This window comes from Hemibagrus wyckioides, linkage group LG02, assembly GCF_019097595.1.
Source record: "Hemibagrus wyckioides isolate EC202008001 linkage group LG02, SWU_Hwy_1.0, whole genome shotgun sequence".
In the NCBI taxonomy this organism is placed as follows: Eukaryota; Metazoa; Chordata; class Actinopteri; order Siluriformes; family Bagridae; genus Hemibagrus; species Hemibagrus wyckioides.
The window spans coordinates 13,358,023-13,383,040 of NC_080711.1; the positions used below are offsets into that span (position 1 = coordinate 13,358,023).

The following is a 25,018-nucleotide window of genomic DNA, read 5'->3' on the forward strand; positions in this document are numbered from 1 at the left end:
CTAACAAAAAGGTACATATAATTTTGTGTCACTGTGTAAAGTTTTGTTCTGGAAGTGAACTTCTCCTTCAAGTGCCCAGCAGTGGCAGCTTGCCACTAACATGCCCATCAGTAGTCCAAGGTCTGTGCCAATGACCTACAACTGCTACCATTTTTTTGGCCTGCTATATGCATTGTATTCATTTAGCATTGATTTTTATCAATAAAAATAACTGCTTATAAATAAAACAAGAAATTTATATTCTCCATTGTTGTGACAATAAAAACAGCTTTTTCATACAGAGATAAAGAGGACAGAGAAAATTATAAACTGTAACAATCAAGATGATTTTGGTTTAAGTGATAATGTGTCATAATTAACCATACAGACCCTTTATGGGGCGACGTCACGATTACATCAAAGCGCTAGCTGGAGGCAAAACAAAGGGAAAACTGAAGGAGGCCAAAACAAACCAGTACGGAGTCGGTTACAAAAGGAATGCAAATGTCATCTTGTTGTGTGCCAGAATTGATGGTGCTGCCACTGCCAGACAAAAAAAACGACGAGATTAACCGCAATAAAATGAATGCTCACATTTGCAGCACATACTTCATATCAGATTAGGTTAAAGAAACTATTGCTTTTGGTATGGTTTATGGTTTGGCTAAGTAAAAATATTTCTTTTGCATGGCACCTAATCAAAAATTGGGGAACAAGTTAAATGATTTCTCATGTCATGCTAACGTTTTAAGTTAGCTACAGTTGTGCTCATAAGTTTTACATACCCTGGCAGAATTTATGATTTCTTGGCCATTTTTCAGAGAATATAAATGATAACACAAAAACTTTTCTTTCACTCATGGTTAGTGTTTGGCTGAAGCCATTTATTATCAATCAACTGTGTTTACTCTTTTTAAATCATAATGACAACAGAAACGACCCAAATGACCCTGATCAAAAGTTTACATACCCCAGTGCTTAATACCGTGTATTGCCCCCTTTAACATCAATGACAGCTTGAAGTCTTTTGTGGTAGTTGTGGATGAGGCTCTTTATCTTCTCAGATGGTAAAGCTGCCCATTCTTCTTGGCAAAAAGCCTCCAGTTCCTATAAATTCTTGGGCTGTCTTGCATGAACTGCACGTTTGAGAAATCCCCAGAGTGGCTCAATGATATTAAGGTCAGAAGACTGAGATGGCCACTCCAGAACCTTCACTTTATTCTGCTGTAGCCAATGAGAGGTCGACTTGGCCTTGTGTTCTGGATCATTGTCATGTTGGAATGTCCAAGTACGTCCCATGCACAGCTTCCGGGCTGATGAGTGCAAATTTTCCTCCAGTGTTTTTCGATAACATACTGCATTCATCTTGCCATCAATTTTGACCAAATTTCCTGTGCCTTTGTAGCTCACACATCCCCAAAACATCAGCGATCCACCTCCGTGTTTCACAGTAGGAATGGTGTACCTTTCATCATAGGCCTTGTTGACTCCTCTCCAAATGCAACGTTTATGGTTGTGGCCAAAAAGTTCAGTCTCATCACTCCAAATGACTTTGTGCCAGAAGGTTTGAGGCTTGTCTCTGTGCTGTTTGGCGTATTGTAAGCGGGATACTTTGTGGCATTTGCGCTGGCAACTCGACCACGCAGCCCATCTTTCTTCAAGTGCCTCCTTATTGTGCATCTTGAAACAGCCACACCACATGTTTTCAGAGAGTCCTGTATTTCACCTGAAGTTATTTGTGGGTTTTTCTTTGCATCCCGAACAATGTTCCTGGCAGTCGTGGCTGAAATTTTAGTTGGTCTACCTGACCGTGGTTTGGTTTCAACAGAACCCCTCATTTTCCACTTCTTTATTAGAGTTTGAACACTGCTGATTGGCATTCTCAATTCCTTGGATATCTTTTTATATCCCTTTCCTGTTTTATACAGTTCAACTGCCTTTTCCCGCAGATCCTTTGACAATTCTTTTGCTTTCCCCATGACTCAGAATCCAGAAACATCAGTGCAGCACTGGATGAAAGATGCAAGGGTCTGTCAGGAGTCCAGAAACTCACTGACCTTTTATACACACACACTAATTACAAGCAAACAAATCACAAGTGAGGATGGTTACGTTTAATAGCCATTCAAACCCGTTTGTGTCAACTTGTGTGCATGTTATCAGGCCAAAATCACCAGGGTATGTAAACTTTTGACCAGGGTCATTTCGGTCGTTTCTGTTGTCATTATGATTTAAAAAGAGTAAACACAGTTGTTTGACAATAAATAGCTTCAGCCAACCACCAACCATGAGTGAAAGAAAAGTTTTTGTGTTATTGTTCATATTCTCTGAAAAATAGCCAAGAAATCATAAATTCTGCCAGGGTATGTAAATTTATGAGCACAACTGTAACTGGTAGCTAACGATTGGAGGCTAAACAAAGGAAACTGTTTGTGTCATCTCCCATTCTACAGTTACCAGAAGCGCTCAGTTTTTCTATCAGATAGGTGTAGATGTCAGGTCACTGAACCAGAGGTCACCCGGTCACATCGTCCATCCATTGAGTGAGCGTGTATATGTCGGCCAATCTGGTTCCGCCCGTTAAAGTTAGCAAATAACATTCTCGGGTCCTGGACAGTGAGTGGCCTAACGTAGTCAGATAAATTCTGATTTGACCAGTCATTGTTTAAAAACAAACTAACAAAACTTGATAACTACCACTTGTCAGGAAAATCTTTCTCCCTCCTAAGCTCCGCCCACAAAAAACATCACAATGTGTAATAACAGAAAAAGGGTCAATTAACACCAAAATTATTTAGTTTTCAGAGTTTAACACTCAAGCAATAACATAATCAAGGCAATTCTGCACATATTCTCTATATCTCATGTGACATTACATAATGCCTTTTACATAATACTAATATTTGTTTGGTAACACACATTATTAGGCACAGATGTGCTTTGGAATACTTCACATCCTAATCAATTAGATATATTTTTAAATCACAGATATGCCAAATCATATACATATGACATTTATATGTGTTTATACCTATATCAATAACTTCATTTAAAATAGAAATGATGGGATTTGACATAAAAAAATAATGCGGCAATATAAGTCTATTTGTAATTCATTCATCTTCAGTAAGTGTTTTAACATGGTCAGGGTTACGGTGGATCCCCAGGACGATGATGATAAAGGATAAACCTATTTGCCACCTTTAGAACTCATATTTCAATACAAATGTATGTCCAGCAGGGGGCAACAACGCTAACTGTAAAGCCACACATCTCAGATATTTCTCAGATATTTCTGTGATACTTTAAATTTATTATTGAAGATGGAAGAAAACTGTATTCACATGCTATAATTCAGAATACACACTGAATCCGGGAAATCTAATAAAACCGGGAAATCTAATAAAAAAAGAGAACAAAAGAGAAAAAGCTATTTGCTTGAATGCTTGCTTACATGACAGTGCAACACTGGCAAGTCTTTCTTTTTGTCGATGTGACTGTTTCTGCACTAGCTGGAGCTCCACTGGGAGGCACCAGTGTTTGTATTTCTGACTCTTGCTCAGTGGTGTGTGCAACCATTTCCCTCTGCTTCAAGGATGGTGATTTCTCTCTTTGTCTATCTGTTGGAATATATTGGTGCACTTCATCTTCATCACCTGATGCCTCTTTCCATTCCCCTTTTACTATCCTGCTTTCTTCTACAGCATGTGTTTTATGTGCTGGAAAGTGTGGCATATTCTGTTGACGTTCTACTGAAAATACTGAAGACTCTTCAGAAATGACACCTGACACATTACTCAGCTCCTTCAAAGGGGCAGATGTGCCTGCATGTGCCGCCTTTACCAAAAAAAGATTCCGTAATGCACACTCAGGAGGTTTTTCACAGGATGTGTCTTCAAGATCGGACTTCTTCTCAGCCACAACAAGGCTCAGCACCTCAGATGCACTGACCTCTAGGTCCTCTTCTTCGTCCATGATGAAGACCTGCTCTACCTTCAGAACTTCTTCATCACTTGTTTGATCCAAACCAGAGTCAGACTGAGCTTGTATCAAGTCAGATGTTAGCACCAGATCTAGATCTTCATCTGGACAAGAATTCACCATCTCCCATTCTTCCTCCTCATCATTGTTTTCTGCCATATTTAGCTCAGTTTTTATATCAGCTAAAGAAAAATGGGTCTCATCTGGTGTCTTAATTTGCTCTAATGATTGGCAGGGTAGATCAACAGGTTCTACTGTATCCATTGCTGACTGATCGGTCTCATGCTCTTCGGTTTTTGCTTTTCTCTTTTCCTCTGTATCCTCCCGTGCTGCTTCTGAAACTGGGTTTCCCTCCGCTTCAACCGCCAACACCTCAAGCACTGCAATGATATAGTGAAATCCTTATTAATCAAGTAGTGATGATATAAAACTGAACATTTAGCCACAGAAGGATTTTGAGTATTCAAACAATTTTCTGTGATAATAAATTCATCTAATTAAATGCTACCAAACATTACATATGAAGTTCTAAAGCGACAAAGAAGCTGATTCAGATTATACAAATTAGCTTTAATAACAACTTTGAACACTCTTGGCATTCTAACGGATGTTTTCTCTCATAAAGAACATTTACACTTACAGAAAACTGTACTTCATTATTTTACTACCAAATACAGTATAATACCAAATGTCCTCTGATGTTTCGTTAGTTTTGTAGCCATTCACACAAATCTATTTTATTTAGTATTTTCCAAAAATGTTTATTATTTGAAAAAATAACATTATTATTTGTTATTATTATATTATTATTAATATTAATTTTATTGTCATTATTATCAATAATAATATTGTGAATGAAAACAACAACAACTCTTTAACATTCGTTCATTCATTCATTGTCTTCCACTTATCTGGAGCCAGGTCACAGGGGCAGCAGTCTAAGCAGGGATGCCCAGACTCCCCTCTCCCTAGACACTTCCTCCAGCTCTTCCGGGGTAATTCCGAGGCATTCCCAGCTGCCTCCAGGGTCCCACGAGCCAACCAGGCTCGATGGGACTCCTTCTCCAACTTGACTGCATCCCTTACTTCCAGTGTCCACCACTAGGTTTGGGGATTTCCGCCATGACCACAGTTCCGGATGGCTGCGTCAACAATGGAGGAGGAGAACATGGACCACTCAGCCACTCAGCGGCTGAAGGTCAGATGACATGACCACAAGGTCAATCATCGACCTCCGGCCTAACCATGACTAGCACAGAAGTCCAACAACAGAACACCACTTGAGTTCACATCGGGAAGCTGTTCCTCCCAATCACTCCCCTCCAGGTATCACTGTCATTGCTGTCAAAGTCCCCCAGTACAACTACGGAGTCTCCAGTCGGAGCACGTTCCAGCACCCCTCGCAGAGTCTTCAAGAAGGTTGGGTACTCCACACTGCTGTCCAGCCCATAAGCTGAAACAGCAGTGAGTCACCTATCTCCGACCCGAAGGTGCAGGGAAACAACCCTCTCGTTTACCGGGGAAAACTCTAACACATGGCGGCTGAGCTGGGGGGCTATAAGCAAGCCCACCCCAGCCTGCCGCCTCTCACCATGGGGCACTCCAGAGTAGTAGAGGGTCCAACCTCTCTCAAGGAGTTGGGTTCCAGAGCCCAGGCTGTGCCTGGAGCCGAGCCCAGCTATCTCTAACCGGTACCGCTCAACCTCCCCCACCAGCTCAGGCTCCTCCCCCCCAGTGAGGTGACATTCCTTGTCCCAAGAGCCTGCGTGCCCTAACCCCGGGCCTGGCTCCAGGGTGGGGCCCCGGTAATGCCAATCCGGGCGATGTAACGGTTCTTGATTTTCTTCTATTCATGAGGGGATTTGAACCACTCTTAGTCCCCTCCTTGAACTGGCACCTTATTGTGGTAGAGGGGTTTGAGTACCCGAATGATCCTAGGAGCCATGTTGTCGGGGGCCTAGTGCTCCTGGTAGGGTCTCCCAAGGCAAACAGGTCCTAGGTGACGGGTCAGACTAAGAGAATTCTTTTTGACAATTTTGACAATTCCACTGCAAGCTGATGAACACTAAACTAGTCCGGGCATGCATCAGTCAGCATGCAGTCTCTTCCAAAAACTATTTTAATTCATCTTTATTCAAAATCATCAATGCCCCCATTAAGCAGAAAAATGTAACTGCACACCATCTGTGCTTTAATTAATCATTTTGCATAAACACATTACACTTGGTGAATTCAGAATAAGGGTATCGTGTTTGTAATCCTGTCCTCAAATTTTAGTGCGAGCAGCCACACACACACACACACACACACACACAAACGAAGAGTCCATGTAGCTGAAAATATGTTGTGTTTATTAAAAAAATGCAAATTGTTGTGGCGAGTGCCTTCTTTGCGGTAGTGTGCTGGGGAGGCAGCATCAAGAAGAAGGACGCCTCATGTCTGGACAAGCTGGTGAGGAAGGCGGACTCGATTGTGGGCTAAGAACTGGGCATCCTGACATCAGTGGCAGAGAGACGGGTGCTGAGCAGGCTCCTGTCAATCATGGACCATCCACTGCATCTACTGCACAGCATCATCTCCAGACAGAGGAGCAGCTTCAGTGAGGGGTTTGCTGTCACTGCCCTGCTCCACTCACAGACTGAGGAGGTTGTTCCTCCCCCATGCCATGTGACTCTTTAATTCCACTCAGGGGGAAAAAGTCTGCTGACATAACTCACTGTCCTGAACTGTATTACAAACTGTACACTATGCACCTTACACTCTGGTTTGCACAGAACTCTTTAAAACACTGATTTGCACAGGACTTGTTGAAAACACTGTTTTTGCACAGACCCTTAAACCTTATTATCTTTTTTACCTTTAAATTTTTTTAGTATTTATTGCATGCCTTATTACCTTTGTTTGTGGATCAACGGACTAACAAAACAAATGGATGTACAAAAACAGATGAGAAGAATAAAAAATCGAAATGGTATAGTACTAACCATTTCTTTCGTCCTCTTCCAGGTAGGCCTACAAAGAGAGAGAGAAAGCACATTGATTAATATAATTAATATGCCTGTACTACTCCTATCAATCACCTGAGCACTATGCACTGTGCACTATTATTTTTCATACACACACACACACACACACACCATGAGGATCAGTGAGAAATTGTCATAATTCAGAAAATGCTTATGAGTGGATGCTGCTGAATTATTAGTGGATCTTCCTGAAATAATATGTTATAATGATGCTGAACTATGTGTTTCTATGCACTATAACAGCATAGTAATAAAGATGGTAGGTTGCAGTTCCTTTTATGTGCTGAAGAAGTGCTAGTGAACTATTGCACACAGCTTCATACTGCAGCCATTTAACACCAAGATGACTGGTGCAACGGTGTGTAACACTGCAAGGCTCATAGTTCTAAACGTAATTGTTAAGCCGATATTTAAGGATTTTCCTCCTACCTGCGTAGGCTTCTCTGTGTTGTCTGCAGAAAGGATTGAAGGCTCATTCTCCCCAATCTGTGAAGATTCGTCATTTATGACCTCAGTCTTTTCCTCTTCTTTCTTCCTCTGTCTCTCTGCGCTTTGTGTTCTGGCACAACAATTTTACAACAATGCCCTTATGTTGAATAACTGTGTAATATATTTATTATATACATAAAGCTGTATTTATACTTTTCTTTTTCCAATTAATTGTAGTTTCTCTCAAAACATTACAAGCATATTACACACCCCTTAAGGATATCTAAAATCAATTTTCAGGTAATAAAAAACACACAAAGAATTAAAAACCACCGTGATGTACAAATTGGGTTTTCAAATGTCAGAAAAGTGTCGAATGTCTGAAAGAGGCGCATGAACATTCAATAAGAAAGATGGTGGTGGCAATGGAGAGTAGGTTAGTTGAAATTTTTTGTCAAATTTATCACACAGTTTGTCTAAAAAAAAAACATTCCTGTGCAAGTGTCATTCTGTCAAATACAGAGCTCACTGAAACATACATGAGTTGTAAAGGCAAACAGACCCAAGTCAGGTAAGCCGGATGATCAGCAAACAAAGTAGTCTGGATATGGACAGAATCAATAACCAAACGGATTCAAAGCCGGAACAACAAAACAGAGCAAACAGGATCAGCGAAACTAATGTACTTGTGGCAAGATGATCGTGTGAAAGTCTTTGTTATTTATAGCTGTATTTGCAATTCATTGAGGCAAGCCTTCTCAGATGTCCAGTCAATGGTGGTATGGATCATATAACGAGTCATGTGATGTGGTTTGTAGTTTGCTATCGTGCTGAGAGTCTTGGGGATGATGTTTTGTTTTCACGAATTTCAACTGAAACCCACACCTCCAACGACAATTCTATTTGTGGACCAAAATTAAATATTAATGGTTATGGACATCATTGGTTTGTTTGATACTAAAGGGGCCTGCATGCATGGTAAAGCACCTGATACCCACATTTTGATACCCAAAATATGTGCTACACATCCTGGTACACTTTACAGTTGGTATCTGGTGCTTTATCTTTTATGCAAATCCATAATTATGCAACATATACACACAGATATGCACCAGATAACTCAAAACTTGACTGCCTGTGCCAGATGATTAAGTCTTGGCCATTAAGTGAGCTTTCCAAATGATAATAATCCCATAAAAAATTCCAATTTTGCAATGGTCATCTTAATATCCAGATTTGAACCCTATTAAAAACCTTTGGTCTAAAGAGTGCAGTCCATGTGTGCCTTCCTATATTTTATATGAAAAAAAAAAAACTTTGTTAAAATATACTAATTTAGCGCTTGATCAAGTTTGAATTATTATTGCATTTCACTTTTGTTTTCTGCTCATTTTCATGCAGGGTGCCAGTAATTCTGGTGTTAACTGTAGGCTTTGACTGTCTTACTAATCTTAGTCTTACTCTTCTGCACTCTGCTCTGTTGTCTGCGAAGCGGGAATCACGGACTGCAGTTTAGGATCCTCAGGAGTGCTGGGGGCATCTGCTTCCATCAGCCACTGCTCTCTCAGATACTTCCTCTATCAGAGAGACAGAACACATGTCCACTGAACGCCATAATGCTGATTTCATTAATCACTCTACAAACTCTGCATATAACACTGTTTATGGGCCATTCTGGTATCTGGGAGTCTTTAGCCAAACACCATCTGGCTGTAATTGTGCAAACAGAATGGGCACATAACAAAGCAAAACAGTCTAGCTCTAGTTTCGATGTTTCAAATCAATCAGAAATGTAACCTAAAGTATACATACATAAGTTTATAATGTATTTTTTTATCACTTCTCTTTGTTTTAAATTCAATTTGTTGTTTGTGCAAAAGAGGCAAAACATTTTAGATAAATGAAGACCTTTGTAACAATTGTTTAACAGCTATTTAAAGTACATTTTCTGTTGTGTTGTAAAAGTCTATATACATCTATATTTCTAATCTTTGTTTTTTTTCCCTACCGAAATGTTACAGGGCACAGCAGTAAAATGCGTCTGGTATAGCACCTTGCATAAGTATTCACTGGAAAACTTCACTAGAATATGATTTCCGCTAGGTTTGCTCTGTATTTTCAGTCCCTACTGAAGAAAAGCATCCCCATAACACAATGCTTCACTATGCTGTGGCACAAACACCAACACTATGCTACACTGTGGGCCTGGTGTACTCAGGATGATGGACAGTGTAGGGTTTCTGCCAAATAATTTTGACAAGACCAAAAAAAGTTCAGTCTAGGTCTCATCAGATATTTCTCCATGTTCATACACACCCATGTCTCCAACATAGCCTTTGGCATACTCCCAGTAATCTAATGGATTTAATTGTGCTTTTTGGGAAGTTCAACACTTGGGATTTTTCTTTATCTCCAATACCTGTTTGATACCTGACTGATCCAGAGCTTTGTCCTAGAATTATTTCAATAGCTCCTGTGTTTTCATGGTCCTGTTTCTGTAAGTATATTCTCTAGTCTTTGAGAAACAGCTACATATCTAATTATATAGAGTTTGACTCCATTCATATATATTTATGTGACTTCTGATGGCAGTTCTGCACCAGAACTAATTGAATACATATGAAGTTACGCTAAAATGAATCTGTAAATTCATTTCATGAAATTCATGAATTTGTAAATCATTTCGCAAGCCTTAAAATATGGATAGAATATGTGATTTGAGTAAGCAAAAAAAGCAGTCACTGCAAGGCGCTTAACTCAGTGGTCTCTCTAACCTGTCTATTTCCCTCTCATCATTTCACAAAAAGCAGACACAGTCAGAACAGAGAGAAGCAGAAGTATCTACACATGCTTGACAGAAGGCACGGTGCAGGAGGCCACCCATTTAGTCAATGTGAGACTGCCATAACTCAGAGGGCTCCTTCACTTTTTCAGTTTTTCCAATTTATCACCGCTTCCTCAGTGTGATAGCATGCTTAGCATGCTGATGCTATAAATGGACAACATGTTGTTAAAGAGAGAGAGCTGCTGCATTGCCTTGGGGATCTGAAAATTAAGTTAGAGAGTAGCAAATGATGTGCAGTGGTTTCTCTTTCTTTATGGATAAGTTCGTTGTAACTTTTGATTAAATCTAAGTACAGAATTTTGGGGGCTTCAAAAAAAAGTTGCTTTCATAAAATGATTTCAAAATTTCCTTCACTACTGCTAAGATCCTGTCCTTTAAATGTCAGAATTACAGTGGAAAACACATCCAGTCAAATTCAGCAGATCATGAGAGTTTGTTAGACCTTGTCTTGAGCATTTTTCAGCAACTCTTCTTCCATCTCCCGCTTGACTTTCTCCTCGTCTTCCTTCATTCGCCTCTTCTCCTGACAGTGGCAAAAAGACAGGTGTTAATATTAGTGGCAGACCGTCAGGGCCAGCAAGGCCTTCTCTGCTGGCCTAAACAGCAGTGATCTGAATCACCGACTTGCATTTTAATATATTTTATTATATGTGTATTAAATTATTCCCAATAGTCTATTCTCTACATTTCATAGCTTTTCTCTTGGTTACACTGCTTCCAGAAGTGTATATTTATGATAAGAGTATTTATCCAATCATATTTCAGCCAGTGGCTGACATCATGTGTTGCCAGGGTGAAAGAAATCTGGCTTAAGGCCTTCAGAATCAATAGTGCAGGTGTAATTATTTTAGCTTAAAATAAGTGGCAATGAAATTGTTACATTAACCAATCAGATTTCGAGTTGGCGTCACTGGGGTCATCTAGCAGGCATATGATTATGTCAGCAATTTCCCGTCCTTTGATTGGATAATTGGAGTAGTCAGAGGCAGCGAACCGCACAAACTAAATAAAATATATATATTTTAACTCACAATGGCTGACAGAGGAGAAGAAATCGATTTGGTCACAGACATCCTTACAAATGCATTTTCAAGGCGGACTGTAATAAAATTGACTATTCCTTGTGAGGTGTGAAATACTGTAGCCTAATTTCTTTTTTACTTTGCTATTCAACGGTTGATTAGTATCATGGCATCTTAATGATGGGAGGAAGGACAGGAAGGACACCAGTGAAGGCCTCGGTGTGAAATGCACGGCCCGCCACTGGTTAATATGGATGTTGTGTCAGTAAACAGGCAAGTTACAGCAAATAGATATCTTTGCTTTTCCATCATTATATTTGGATTTTTTAATTCCTTTTTTTGCTGTTTTACACAAATTTTCTTGATTAAATAAGTGAGCTATCAATTTTACTCACATATATGACCTTTTATTACGACACTAAATTGATTTGGAATCGTTTGATAAAAACCCGTGTTAAATAGAGCAACAGTAAAATATATAAAGAAATTATTATTTTTAATTTAAATTATTATTATTATTTTGTAAGTGTAGCTTATTTTGATTTACATTCAGGATATTTTATATTATAAATGAATCAGGATCATGTATATCGAGGGCTATAAAACAGCACCTGCTCTGAGGGTGCATTTGAAGATACTCAAGTGTTTGATTTTGTTACTTACTGCAATGGCCTGCAGCCTCTGCTGGTACTTTTCTGCCTCATCCATTCCTGCAATGAAAAACAAATAGAGCATTTCATTCAGTGTGGTGTAAAAAGCTGTTACACAGTGTAGAAATTGTAGCATTGATGAATGAAGACTTTGATGCGTTCCGGAGAAGAGACCTGCTCCTACGCACACACTCGCTCACATACTCTTAAACGGACAAACGCTGATTGAATTGATAAGAGCACTTGTTTTATACTCTAGGTTTACTGACACAGCTGTTGCCATGGCGATTCTCAATTTTCACTAACACACTGAAATGATAGGAGCATTTTCGTCTCAGATTTCCTAAAAAAAAAACAAAAAAAAACAACCCCACAGTCTGGCAAATGGGTCTCTGACAAAAGACACTCAACAGGAGGGCTATGGTCATAAAAGCACAGAGAAAAGAGAAAAGAATATGACTAGGAGAGAATGAGAGTAAAAGAGAATAAGTGCAGGGAGAAAAGCCCCTATATGGAAGCAGCCAGAATGGTGTAACACACTTTCATGAATAATTTAGTGTTTTCACAGCAAAAATTTCTTCATCTTTCTTTTTTTCTCTGGGAACTAGGCAAAATATGAAGTGTTATGTTGTACAAAACATGAAGTACAAACTCATGTTTTAGTCACATAAAACTGTAAAATGACTGGTGATGGTATGTTCTGCTCAATATTGATAAGAAAAAAAAAAGATCACTGAAAGGACTATCAACAGAAATGCACATGCACATATTGTTTGCATTCAATAGCTAATCGTCATGGCAAAGCATCCATCAAAATCTGTTGGAACAAGGACACAGTGTATACTAGGGGTACTGCCTGTCACTGTAATGGACCCCGTGCTGCTGTTTGCTCCATTGCTTTTACCCTCTTACAAACATCTTGCCTCACTACACAAGGCACTTCAGTATGGCGCACACCTTTGTGGCACTATACAGAACACAAAAAGGTTGCTCTTCGGACAGTTAAATGTCTTTAGCTCCATACATCATCAGCAATATCATCAACAACCTTCTTGAAGTTCAGTGGTTTGTTTGACCAGGCAAGCAAACATGCAGTGGTCCCTGATGACTGGAGGCAGTGCTAAGTGACAGCATGGTGACTCAGACAGAGTCTTCTCACAACTATGTTAGTCAGAGTATTACAAATCACTGCAATAATGGAGTGACAATGCCTAATGTTTTGAAACAAAGGTGTGGATTATGTAATTTATCTGTTTATTCATAACAACTTACAGCTTAGTTGAGGGTTAAGGGTCTTGCTCAGGGTCCCTATGGCTATCTGGAGTAGTCCAGGGATTTGAAGTGAAACCTTTCACATCGCTCAAAATCTTAACCACTGAGTCAACACTGCCATAATATCTGGGTGACATAATTATGGTATCCTGAACAGCAGGTCACAGCTCAGGATGACTGAGGGATGCAAATCTACTAGTTGTTGCGAAAATGTAATCAATATTTCACTAAATGTTTTCAGGATCTACAAAGCTAAGGGGTCTGTGTGAAGTCTCTGCAATGCTAATGCTGGTTCTATTACATAAGTATGGTCACTGGGAATCATAAACCAACCATCACCGTCAGCTAAAAGATAAAACAGTTACACTGCCAATCATTCACATTGCCCTCTATAAGTGCCAATACAGTACATACGGTATAGTCACATTTATTTTAGTTAAAACTACTACACTAATTTATGTAGATAATAGCAGAAGCTATATAAACTGTGTGTAATAATTTAGAGAAAATGGATTAGAGTACAATTTTCTTTTAACAAACACTGTTGTGGATATAGGAATTATCTCCTATTAAGCCAATTTTGTCTGTCTACAATGCTTAACCATCAAGCTTCAAAATGCTGCTATTTTGACCACCACTGAACAGCAAATTTCTTTACTGAAATAATAGACTATATATTGATATAGTATATTATATTAGCTTTTATGATAGCTGAAGTGGCTCAAGCGGTTAAGACTCTGGGTCATTGACTGGAAGATCAGGGGTTCAAGCCCCTGCCTAGGTGCTAATGTTGGGCCCTTGAGCAAGGCCCTTAACCCTCTCTGCTCCAGGGGTGCTGTATCATGGCTGACCCTGTGCTCTGACCCCAACCTCCAAGGATGGTATATGCGAAGAAAGAATTTTACTGTGCTGTAATGTATATGTGACAAATAATTCTATTTCTTTCTATTATGATAGCTTTTTAACAAGAGTAAAACCACCATGACACTGACATATATAGACATCTATTCATGGCCTCATCTCTAGCATGAATCTGATTTATCATATAGCAACTCCTGGATCTTCATTCGATTCGACCATAATGGGTGAACCTGTTAAAAAAAGCCGTAATACCAAATAGAGGCTAATTTTAGTAAGAAATGCAGAAGCAGACTGAAAGAAGTGGAGAGAAAATGAGAATACTGCCTCAGTTTGAGTGATAAGTGAATGGACCACACTGCAGCATGTAGGATATACAGCATCTTTGTTGAAAGGCAATAGGGAGAATCACACATACCCTAGGGAGAGGGAGCTGACGCTTAAGTAAATTAATCATAGCGTTCTAAACACTACTGCATTACAAAATTGTGATTTTACTCAGCACAACAAATAATGTACTAAGAGAGGCTTTTTTCACATGTGGAATAGTTTTCACACTATTCTCTCTCTCATCTCTCTCTCTCTCTCTCTCTCTCTCTCTCTCTCTCTCTCTCTCTCTCATCTCTCTCATCTCTCTCTCTCTCCTCAGTTTCTGAGCATCACTGACTTGATTTTCCTTTTCACACATGCACAAACAGCTCGCACGAAATTCACAGAACAGAGTTCTCAGTCATGTAGACTTGATGGGTCCCAACTATGAGTACAATGAAGTTATGTACAGCAAAGGTTAAAACAATGGTTTACTCAGCCACGTGTGAAGGGGGGGGCTATCAAAAGCATGTTTACTTGAGTACATAGATGCACTGTGCAATTGTAACATACATATAATAAATGGAATTTTAGAATATGCTTGTTTTGGAAAAATAAATGTTATACCTGGGTATTATACGTGTGGTCAGTGAAAAAGCTGGTCAGATGCTGCTGTGATGGAATTCTGCAAAAAAAAAAAAGAGAGACAAAAATAACAAAACTGGATTGGGAATATATAGTACAACATTTCACAATCTGACCATGTGAATTTTTCCAGGCCAGCACACATATAATACATAATTCAGCTGTAAGAGATTTGAGGCACTCCAGTTTGACCTCAGGCCATCCGGTTTTAAACATCGCTCTCCTTCCCCCACTGAGCTTGCTCTTATCCTGAAACTCAGCGGAGATTATTTTAGAGCATGCTTAATTATAAAAAGTGCGAATTTAGTGTAAGACTGCTAGTAAAATATTATGCACTGCATTAAAATTTACACTCTTAATGTTTTGTCTTATGTGAATCTAGTCAATTATGTACTGTATAACTTATGTCTAGTGTCAAATTTTGAAAGTGGGCATAGTACATAATTCAAGCAAATCATAGTTCCGGTTAAATTCCTTATATTACAGCTTCATCTCTTACCGGTGAGCTGTTCATAAAGGTACTGCGAGTCACATTAAACACAACTAACTTGAAAACTAACGTGATGCAAATAACGTAAATAATGGAACAATTCCTGGACAAATAGACAGGTGTGCATGTGTAAACATAGTAGTGAGTTTCTCAAATGGTAACAGAACAGTTGTTTTAGTGAGCTGACTTAGATTCAGCAATATGTGGGCCCTCAGCTGGCATTATACACACATAGACACATATATAGACATACACGTACACACATACATGCTCCATCCAGCAAAATATATCAGACGTGTGTGTGTGTGTGAGAGAGAGAGCAATACAGAGTGAAAGAGAAATGCCCAGGAGGAGATGCAAATCACTGAGCAAACATCTCTTCACCTCTTCCACTCCATCATGTCAGCTGTACAGATGCTGCCATTCTGCACAAATATGCAGGCCACACTTGGGTAATTTTTCTTTATCCCCTAACTCATATTTCAGAGAAAACTCCTTCTCTCAGAATAGACTCAAAATAGTGGATAGGTGTTCACTCTCTCTATCTTCAGTGATTGTCAGCATGCATGTGATTGTCGCAATGTATGTATTTGTGTGTGTGTGTGTGTGTGTGTTTGTAGTATTTGTGATTCTGTATGCCCAACTCTGTGTAATTACCTTAACAGAAAAAGCCCTTATGGGAACACATATTACCGTAATTCAACCTCTCACTGTTGCACTGTTCCAAACATGTCCTCCCTTTTGTCCACCCTCATTTTCATCTAGTATCTGAATGAGGGCAGGATCTACTATCTACTACATTTGCCTTACTAAGAAACAGTCTTAGCAATTAAAGCATTTCATCTCCACTGCTGATTCTCCCACTTTTCCAAAAATAACTGCTGGCAGGGCTCTGAAAGCTGAATTGGCATAATCAGTTGTCAGTGAATCATGATACGATTTTTTGGTTAGATTTTACAATTAGGAATAGAGCTTAAGATGTTAAGCCTCAGCACCACACACAAACCGACCCTCAACCTCACAAAAGGGGACTGACCCTAGGCTCTGATGCAAAACTTGACTGCAGCTTTAGTGGTCAATGGCAGTAATGGGATCTCTGGTTTAGGTTACATGGAGCTCTTGCAATTTTCCAGCGGCTCATGGATGTCATCCTACAACCACACTGCAATTTTGCAGCAGCCTACTGACAAGATGCTGCCATCCATTTACACACAACACTGAATAACTGTGAGGTGACAATGCTACCCAAAACATAATATACATTTTTATCCATTATCTGTGCCATGTGTAGCCACAAATAACCATGCTATGTCCAACTTAGTGGTACAATGTCTGATCCCAAAATCCCCTGCACTATACGTGAGGCAATGCTGATATGGCATGTTTGGCTGGTAATTTTTTATGCTGGCTCAGATTTGAATCTTGCCAAAGCCCTTGAGTCTAAACAGCTTGGTAGTCACACACACACACACACACCCAGGCTCAGCAAGCAGAACGAGAAGCCCAAATAAACATTCTGAATTACACTTTAGATAAAATCAGTGATTTAGCAACAGACAAGGTTCATCTGAAAATTTACAACCTGAAAGCCTGTATTTCTTAGATAGGTGCCAACTTTACTAACAAGAAAATCCATAAAAACTAGAAAAAGGTAATGTGAAACAAAAAAAAAACAACACTCCCAGGAGCAAGTAAATCAAGTCTTATGTCCTATTCCCAAATAATGAATTGGCTTTTCTGCCAAGCAAACTGTATTTGCAATTTGTCTGACCTTTGCTTTAGTTGAGAAAGCAGCAAAGTAAAAAAACTGCAAATGCTATAGATAAAATGTTGGATTTTGATTTGTGTGCTGCGATTTCTCTTTGGACCTGCAGGTTTCAGAATCACAAAATACCCTTTAGGATAACCACTCTACAGTTCTGTGTTCCAATGTGTTCCAAGATCACAGAGAGGTTTGGTGAGGCACAGGCAGACCAGTTTGCCTGACAGTCCACTGGGACAGAATGTCCTGGTGCATGCACTGACTACCCCAATTTTATATGCCTTTAGTCCACTACAGAATTTCACAAGTAGGCCAGGCTTGTTGCCCAAAATGTCCAAAGAAAACCCCATAATTTCCACTGATGTATCCACTAGTTCCTGGAACACTTTTGTGGCTTCTTCGCCAAGTAGATCTGGTCTACTTTTGGAGGATCTTCCTTAGCAATCAAGGAAACACTACTGAACATAAGGGCCCCCTATGAGCGTGTATACCCTTAAATGGAAGTTCTTCTGCTGGTGGTGATCACCTGGAAGCAGCGCACTGCCTGATTCCAAGGATTCTGAACTCCAGGAACTGATAAACAGTGATAAGTCCCCATCTGCCATAAAGTTGTATGTGGTAGCCATTGCAGCACACCATTGCACAGTACATGTCTTCTATTGCTTTTCTAAAGCAAATCCACCCTTTACAATTCGTTAGGAGACTGGCTTGACCTTCAGTAGGGTACTGGAGTTCATATTTGTTAACAGACACAGGATGACGTTTGACTTTGTTCTATTTAATCATTGACCACGTTTTCCGTTGCCTTGCAGTAACACACACACAGACACACAGAAAACTAAGCAAGGTTACAGAGAAATACAAAAAGGTTAGAAAAAAATGTTATACAAAAAAAATATGCAGGGAAAGTAATGCACCTTGCAACACACGCCTGATTTGTTAACAACTGCTATATAAAATTTGAATTCTAATAATTATTGGCACAAACGTAAAATATTTTAACATTTTGACATTGTGTTGTTCCTTAAAATGTCTTTGTTGCAGATAATCTAACCTCAAAGACTTCATCTTTATATTTCTGTAAAGCTGCTTTGTGACAATATCCGAATAAACACATTTAATACAAATTCAGTGTATTAAACCTTCACTGAGAAAGGTTACTGGATTACTCTTCTGTGAAGCGGGTCTTATGTATTTTTAGATCAAGTCATTTGAATGCATCAGGCGTTAATGTGCATTGTTGCCACCTTTTCTGCTGTAGGTGGACACAGCTCAGCGTGACAGCACCAAATGGCAACCAAAAAGACAACACTATTGTTTCAGTACAAGCCCATTCCATATAGCCCTGCCACACTACTTACAACAAAGCTGTAAAATAAATGCAGTTCCACGGCATCAAATTCAATTCTACTACATTCAAGCTTTAGTACTAATGTGCAGTGTCAGTCTTACCTTGTGAGTCTTAAAATTAGTCTCGTTCCCCTTCCCCAGTCTTTCTCATTACTGTTCTCATTAAGCTGTGTTCAGTTTAAACATATTGCATTCCCGTGTGATGTTTTTGTTATGTAAGTGTGTTTACAGTGAACATGTGCCATTTCCACTGTGTCATTGCTCTACAGAGGGTCAAAGTTTCTAGAGCAGAACCATAACCTGGCTTTTCCATTACATTTTTTGTTTAGCTCAATTAAACAAGCATCATGTACAAGAGATTCGATGAGATGTCAATACTATTCTCATTCTTATACAAAGGGTTTGGAAAGTATTCAGTACTTTATTTGGCATTAATTCTTTCTGAATAAACCTGACCCCACTATATATCCTGTGAGCTGATGAGAATGCTATGTGCCTAATTTTCAGTCTATTTTAATGTCAGTCACCTTTTTGTAGCATTAAATACTATACGATGAGGATACAACAGAGATCATAAGTTATAAAGTCAAAGGGTTTATAAGTTATTTAACGTCTTTATTTGACCCAAGGATATATAAACTTTTGTACTTGACACTATAATACGTCAAATTGCAATCTGTGGTGACATTATGGAAGCAGTTTGTGTGGAAAACATAGTACACCTGAGACTTACATGTAAGTAAGAAACAAGCTAGAAGCAGAGTTCTGACAGCACAATGATTTAACTATGACACAACTTTCAGCTAATCTTTCAACGGACTCAGCCTAGTCATCTATGTGCTGTCAAAGACAGTTATGAGTCACATATTAATGACACATCGTGAGCCAAACATTCTCAGTGTTGTGGTGGATTTGAGATCCATCCTGGGAACACTGGGAGTGAGGTGAGATGAGACACCAGTGGATTTCAGGGCACTGTGCGTACACACTCACTCCTAGGGGTAAGTTGCAGCAGTCAAGCCACCTAATGGCATATGGTCAGAACAAAAGCCCCACAAAACCTCACACAGATAGCAACTCAACATTTGAGCAGAGACATGGCAATGCTACGTAATATTGACACTATATACAAGAGATCTGTCATTTATGAAAATCTTGGAAATTTGGAAAAATATTCATGTCCTAATCCTGCTATTTAGTATGTGTGAATTTAAACAGAAAAGACTAATTCATGTAAATCTCAACCTGACTGACTTCAAATCATATAATTTGCAAGCATTATTACAATTATGTTGAGTATAAGATGCTTCCTTTTATTAATTTGACAGTATTTAGCAGACTCCCTCACACAGAATGACTTCCAGAAGCACTTTTAGGAGGCTCTATCAAAAACATGCTCATATAGCCAGGAGCCGCAAAAGAACTGTCTCAACCTAACCTGACCAAAGATTTAGAGCATGTTTATTATTATTATTACTTATCTATTATACACCGATCAGTCATAACATTATGAGCACTGGGAGGTGAAGAGAATAACACTGATTATCTCCTCATCATGGCACCTGTTAGTGGGTGGGATATATTAGGCAGCAAGTAAAAGTCCTCAAGGTTGATGTGTTAGAAGCAGGAAAAATGGGAAAGCACCAAATTGTGATGGCTAGACGACTGGATCAGAGCATCTCCAAAACTGCAGCTCTTGTGGGGTGTTCCTGGTCTGCAGTTGTCAGTATCTATCAAAAGTGGTCCAAGGAAGGAACAGTGGTGAACCGGCGACAGGGTCATGGGCGGCCAAGGCTCACTGATGTACGTGGTCAGTGAAGGCTGGACCGTGTGATCCGATCCAGCAGACGAGCTACTGTTGCTCAAATTGCTGAAGAAGTTAATGCTGGTTCTGATAGAAAGGTGTCAGAATACACAGTGCATGATGGGTCAGGGCTGTTTTGGCAGCAAAAGAGGGACCAATACATTATTCTGCAGGTGGTCATAATGTTATGCCTGGTCAGTGTATATAATGGGGCTTTTCCCTCATCACTCTTTTCTGTTCATTATTCACTTTGTGGGTGATCAACATATATATGCAAGAGCAAAAAAAAAAACAGCACTTCTGAAACTTTTAAATGCAGTGGAAAGTTTTTAACATTTACACACACACACACACAATTATGGGGAATTCTTCCCGTTTGCTGGGTTGATTCTTGGATAAGCAAGGAAACCGAATGCAATAATAAACTTCATTACTAAGAAAACCTAGCAATAAAGAAGGCTGGTCTTGAGAGCGAACACTGAAGAGCTGCCCAACATGAATGATCTTCAAAACCCAAAGAGAGGGACATACTAAAATATTTATAAAATGTATTTTTCCACAAATAATGTTTTTATGATCAGCCTTACAAATCCACAATGTAGTTAATGCAATTTCCATTAATATAGCTTAGAACTGAGACTGCCTCTGGCTTTTAAATGTACCATCTCTTCACACAGTATTACATCCCATTGCATTCCCTGATAGCAGCAAATGATGCTGTGCTCCAAAGTGATCTGAGTTTCATTTATTATTGACAAGTAAAATAAGTCTAAATACGACTGGGGAATTAATCACTCTTGATACGCTATTCTTACATTGTACAATCATCCTTACTGTTCGTTCTATTTAAAAAAAATCTCTGAACAGTAATATCAAATTTTACAGTTTAAACAGCACTTCACTTGCACAGTTATGATTTAATGGCACAGCACCATTTCTTTTCCATTTGACAGTCAAATGGAGACATTCTGTGAAAAGGAGGTTATAAGGCTAAATAATTTTAGAGTTCAACCAGGAGAATTTGGCCTGATCATCCTGAACGCTCACGTATTTATTCTGCATTTCCACACTTTATTCAGACATGTAAGGCCTTAATGAGAAAGTGCACAACATAGCAGGAACCATTTGTCATTCAATTTACATGCCATATATACAACGATCAGGCATAACATTATGACCACTGACAGGTGACGTGAATAACACTGATTATCTCCTCATCATGGGACCTGTTAGTGGGTGGGATATATTAGACAAGTGAACATTTTGTCCTCAAAGTCGATGTGCTAGAAGCAGGAAAAATGGGCAAGCGTAAGGATTTGAGTGAGTTTGAGAAGGGCCAAATTGTGATGGCTAGACATCTGGATCAGAGCATCTCCAAAACTGCAGCTCTTGTGGGGTGTTCCCGGTCTGCAGTGGTCAGTATCTATCAAAAGTGGTCCAAGGAAGGAACAGTGATGAACCGACAACAGGGAGGGTCATGGGCAGCCAAGGCTCATTGATGCACGTGGTCAGTGAAGGCTGGCCTGTTTGATCCGGATCCAACAGACAAGCTACTGTTGCTCAAATTGCTGAAGAAATTAATGCTGGTTCTGATAGAAAGGTGTCAGAATACACAGTGCATGACGGGCTGTTTTGGCAGCAGAAGGAGGACCAACACAATGTTAGGCAGGTGGTCATAATGTTATGCCTGGTCGGTGTATATTTTGTTAACTTGGGCTAAATCATTATAACCATTCCCTTTAATTGTTTCATTATACTTACGCAAAATCTGCAGTGCATAAAAACCTATTTCTTAGCTATTTTGTTGGGATTCAGTGCATTCAGTCTGTTGAGTTGCTTATAGGCCAGCCCTGGAAAATGGCAGCATTTAATCCAGTCTGGGTGAGCACAGTGGCATTATAACATGAGATTAAGCATTTAGGGACATAGCTGTGTGTTCATAAATGAATCTAATATGGAGTCTTGTGTTTGTAAAATGCAGTAAGTTGTCCCTGGGTGACAGAGGGGGCATTTCACCTGAACAGCTCTGTTATTCATTAGCACTGAGTCGGTTATATTTAACGTCTGTTTTATGCAAAGCAGGAGTGTGTTATCTTCTGTAACAGAAATATACTCAACCTCCAGCTTTCTGAGAGGTGAACACCTGATATCTGACTCCTCTTAAACATGAGCTTGCAATGCAAATATTAGAATATCTGTTTAGTATTTTAGAAACTTTTTCAATTAGAATAGCTTTTAATAAGGTGGAACTACACAACAAAACCTAACTACAACGAACTATAACACAGATGACAGCATTTTACTGAGTAATCCAGTATTAAGACGCTCATACAGTTAAGGAAACGTTAAGGCAGTACAGATATTCTTACCTGCAGTGTGCGATTTATAACTCCAGGTTTTGAGATGGTAGTGTGAACAAGTCAGTAGCAAGTATGCCGAAAAGCTAAAATAAACTCGAGTCTTATAGCGAAATGAATTTTAAAAACACTTTAACTGAATGAGGGGAGGTAGAGGCGTGCTTAGGTTTTAAGAGGAGCGACGGTGTAAAGGCCACGCCCACTTATACTTTCAGAATAGGCGCGTGCATTGTTTTCCCTTTTCTCACATGATCTTTTGTCAAAATCTGCTGTTTTTAAGAATGACATTTTCTGCAATGCCTGTTTCATCATTACTCTCCTATCGACATAGGTCTACACTGTAGAATGGCACTTAAAAACAAAAGTTTGTGGACATCACATCCAGATGTGGGCCTTCCCCAAGCAGCTGCCACATAACTGTCTTTAAATAAGGTAGCATTACAATTTCCTTTCATTGGAACTAGCATGTTCCAGTATGACAATGCACACAAGACAAGATCCATTAGGACATGGTTTGTGAACTATGGAGTGGAAGAATATAAGTGGCCTTCACAAAGCAGTGACCTCATCCCCACTAAACACTTGTGGGATATGCTGAGTGAGTGCCAGGCCTCCTCACCTAACAACAGGGACTGACCTCACTAATGCTCTTGTGGCTGAATGGGCAAATCCTCCCAGCCACATTATAGAAATTATTATAGCATTAAGGTGGACTAAATCTGAAATGGAACGTTCAATAAACACATAATGGGTGTGATGGACAGGTGTCTACATACTTCTGGCCCTATAACGTATGTGAAAAATGTTACTCATTTGTTTTGATAGAAATGTTAAGATATTGAAACTAAAAAAAAAACAAACACTATTTACATTTCAGAGAATAAATGCAGTATTATTTTAAGTAACTGTGGATGCAGAGCAAGTGCTTCCCACTTAAAATGACTCACTGCTACAGTCAAAAAATTGCCCCCAAATCATTTTAAAGACTACAACCATCACATTTAAACTATTAGATCCATTTAAACTGTTACACCTATTCAGAACTCCTAAGAACACAGCTAGTGTACATACACCCTCAGGTGGCAAAATATTCTCTTGGAAAAAATACCTGGAAATTTGATACAAGCAAATGTCTCAGTGTGAGCGTGCAACCTGTTCCTGGTAACTTGCGTCTGCTCTGACCGTCACAACCTTGCTGCCTTGCTGTGCCATGAATTTTAATGAGTCATAGACAGAATAGATTTGCATGTTATTAATATAATAGCTCACGCTGTGCATTATACTTCAGCTCTCCATCTGTCTTTTTGTATAAAATAGCACGCATCATTTGTCGTGGGCAGAAGAACACTAAAAATATTCATAGCATTCTTTGGTGGAACAAAAAAATCTTCAAGATGGTATTGGAAAACAAGCAGGCTAAAATCAAGTGAGCCAGAATGTCAAAACCAATCCTTGTCCACTGTCTCTGCAAGACAACTTGCACATAATGTGAACTGCTGTAGCTATGATCAGAGTGGTGTTTGAGAGATGTACTGTAAGAGGGAAATGGTCACATGATTCCTGGCTGAATTCACTGAGGTGCAAATGATTCGAAGGTGAGTGAATAATTTAGAATCTGTTGAAATATACTCAGCCTTTCCATTTCTTTTGCATTAAGCATGACCAGGCATGGTTTCCTTCTTGGTTCTTGGTCTGTATTTCCTTCTTGTTAGATGTTATTGTATATGTTTTAAAGATTTTGCATTATGCTATATTTCACAATATAGCACCATAATTCTGAATTTTAATGTAAAAAAATAAGACTTTTTGGATCACAATATTTTGATTAACTGTACTTTGTTATTCCTACTCAATTGAAAAGGGAGTTAAAACAATTCTTCTTAAAGATGCACAAAAATGAAAAGGAGCTCCAGTGCTGAAGAAGCATAGCTTAAACTGTATTATGAGAGTGAAAAGCAAAAGAATACACACTTGAAAACCCATCCATCTTGTCCACTTTTCTGTTCAGTCTACTAAAGCTGTCTGTCTAGACTGAAGAATATTTATAACTGAACTGAATATGCTTTGATAGGCTTTACAATCTGGGCATGGCTAGACCTTGGAAATCTGTGTGCATTCAGATATTACTAGCCTTATGATTCTGTTACTGAATGGCATAAATATCCCACAGGCGTTAAGACAAAACAAGAAAAAAATAGTAGTGTATATATTGACACACATAGGATAAGAGTGGCTGTGA

The 25,018-nt window shown here is 39.2% G+C and overlaps 2 protein-coding genes across 3 annotated transcripts in view; one reads left to right on the forward strand and one right to left on the reverse strand.

Annotated features, from left to right (window-relative positions):
- Positions 1-511: 511 nt before the first annotated feature.
- On the reverse strand, positions 512-22,939 carry LOC131371118 (paralemmin-1-like). 2 transcript variants are annotated; one of them, XM_058418907.1, is made up of 8 exons: positions 22,792-22,939; positions 14,999-15,056; positions 11,946-11,992; positions 10,703-10,783; positions 8,877-8,992; positions 7,416-7,545; positions 6,945-6,972; positions 512-4,340 (listed from the first exon to the last, which is right to left on the reverse strand). In XM_058418907.1, the coding sequence occupies exons 3-8, from the start codon at positions 11,988-11,990 to the stop codon at positions 3,430-3,432; spliced, it is 1,311 nt and encodes a 436-aa protein (XP_058274890.1). In that variant the 5' UTR covers positions 11,991-11,992; positions 14,999-15,056; positions 22,792-22,939; the 3' UTR covers positions 512-3,429. The 2 variants fall into 2 exon arrangements, with proteins under 2 accessions (XP_058274890.1, XP_058274883.1); XM_058418900.1 differs by lacking the exon at positions 22,792-22,939 and adding an exon at positions 18,721-18,863.
- Positions 22,940-24,218: 1,279 nt separating this feature from the next.
- plppr2a (phospholipid phosphatase related 2a) overlaps positions 24,219-25,018 on the forward strand; it is a 41,614-nt gene continuing 40,814 nt past the window's right edge. Inside the window, exon 1 of the mRNA XM_058377120.1 lies at positions 24,219-24,374. The gene's annotated coding sequence lies outside the window, so the exon portion shown is untranslated. The remainder of the gene's footprint in view (positions 24,375-25,018) is intronic.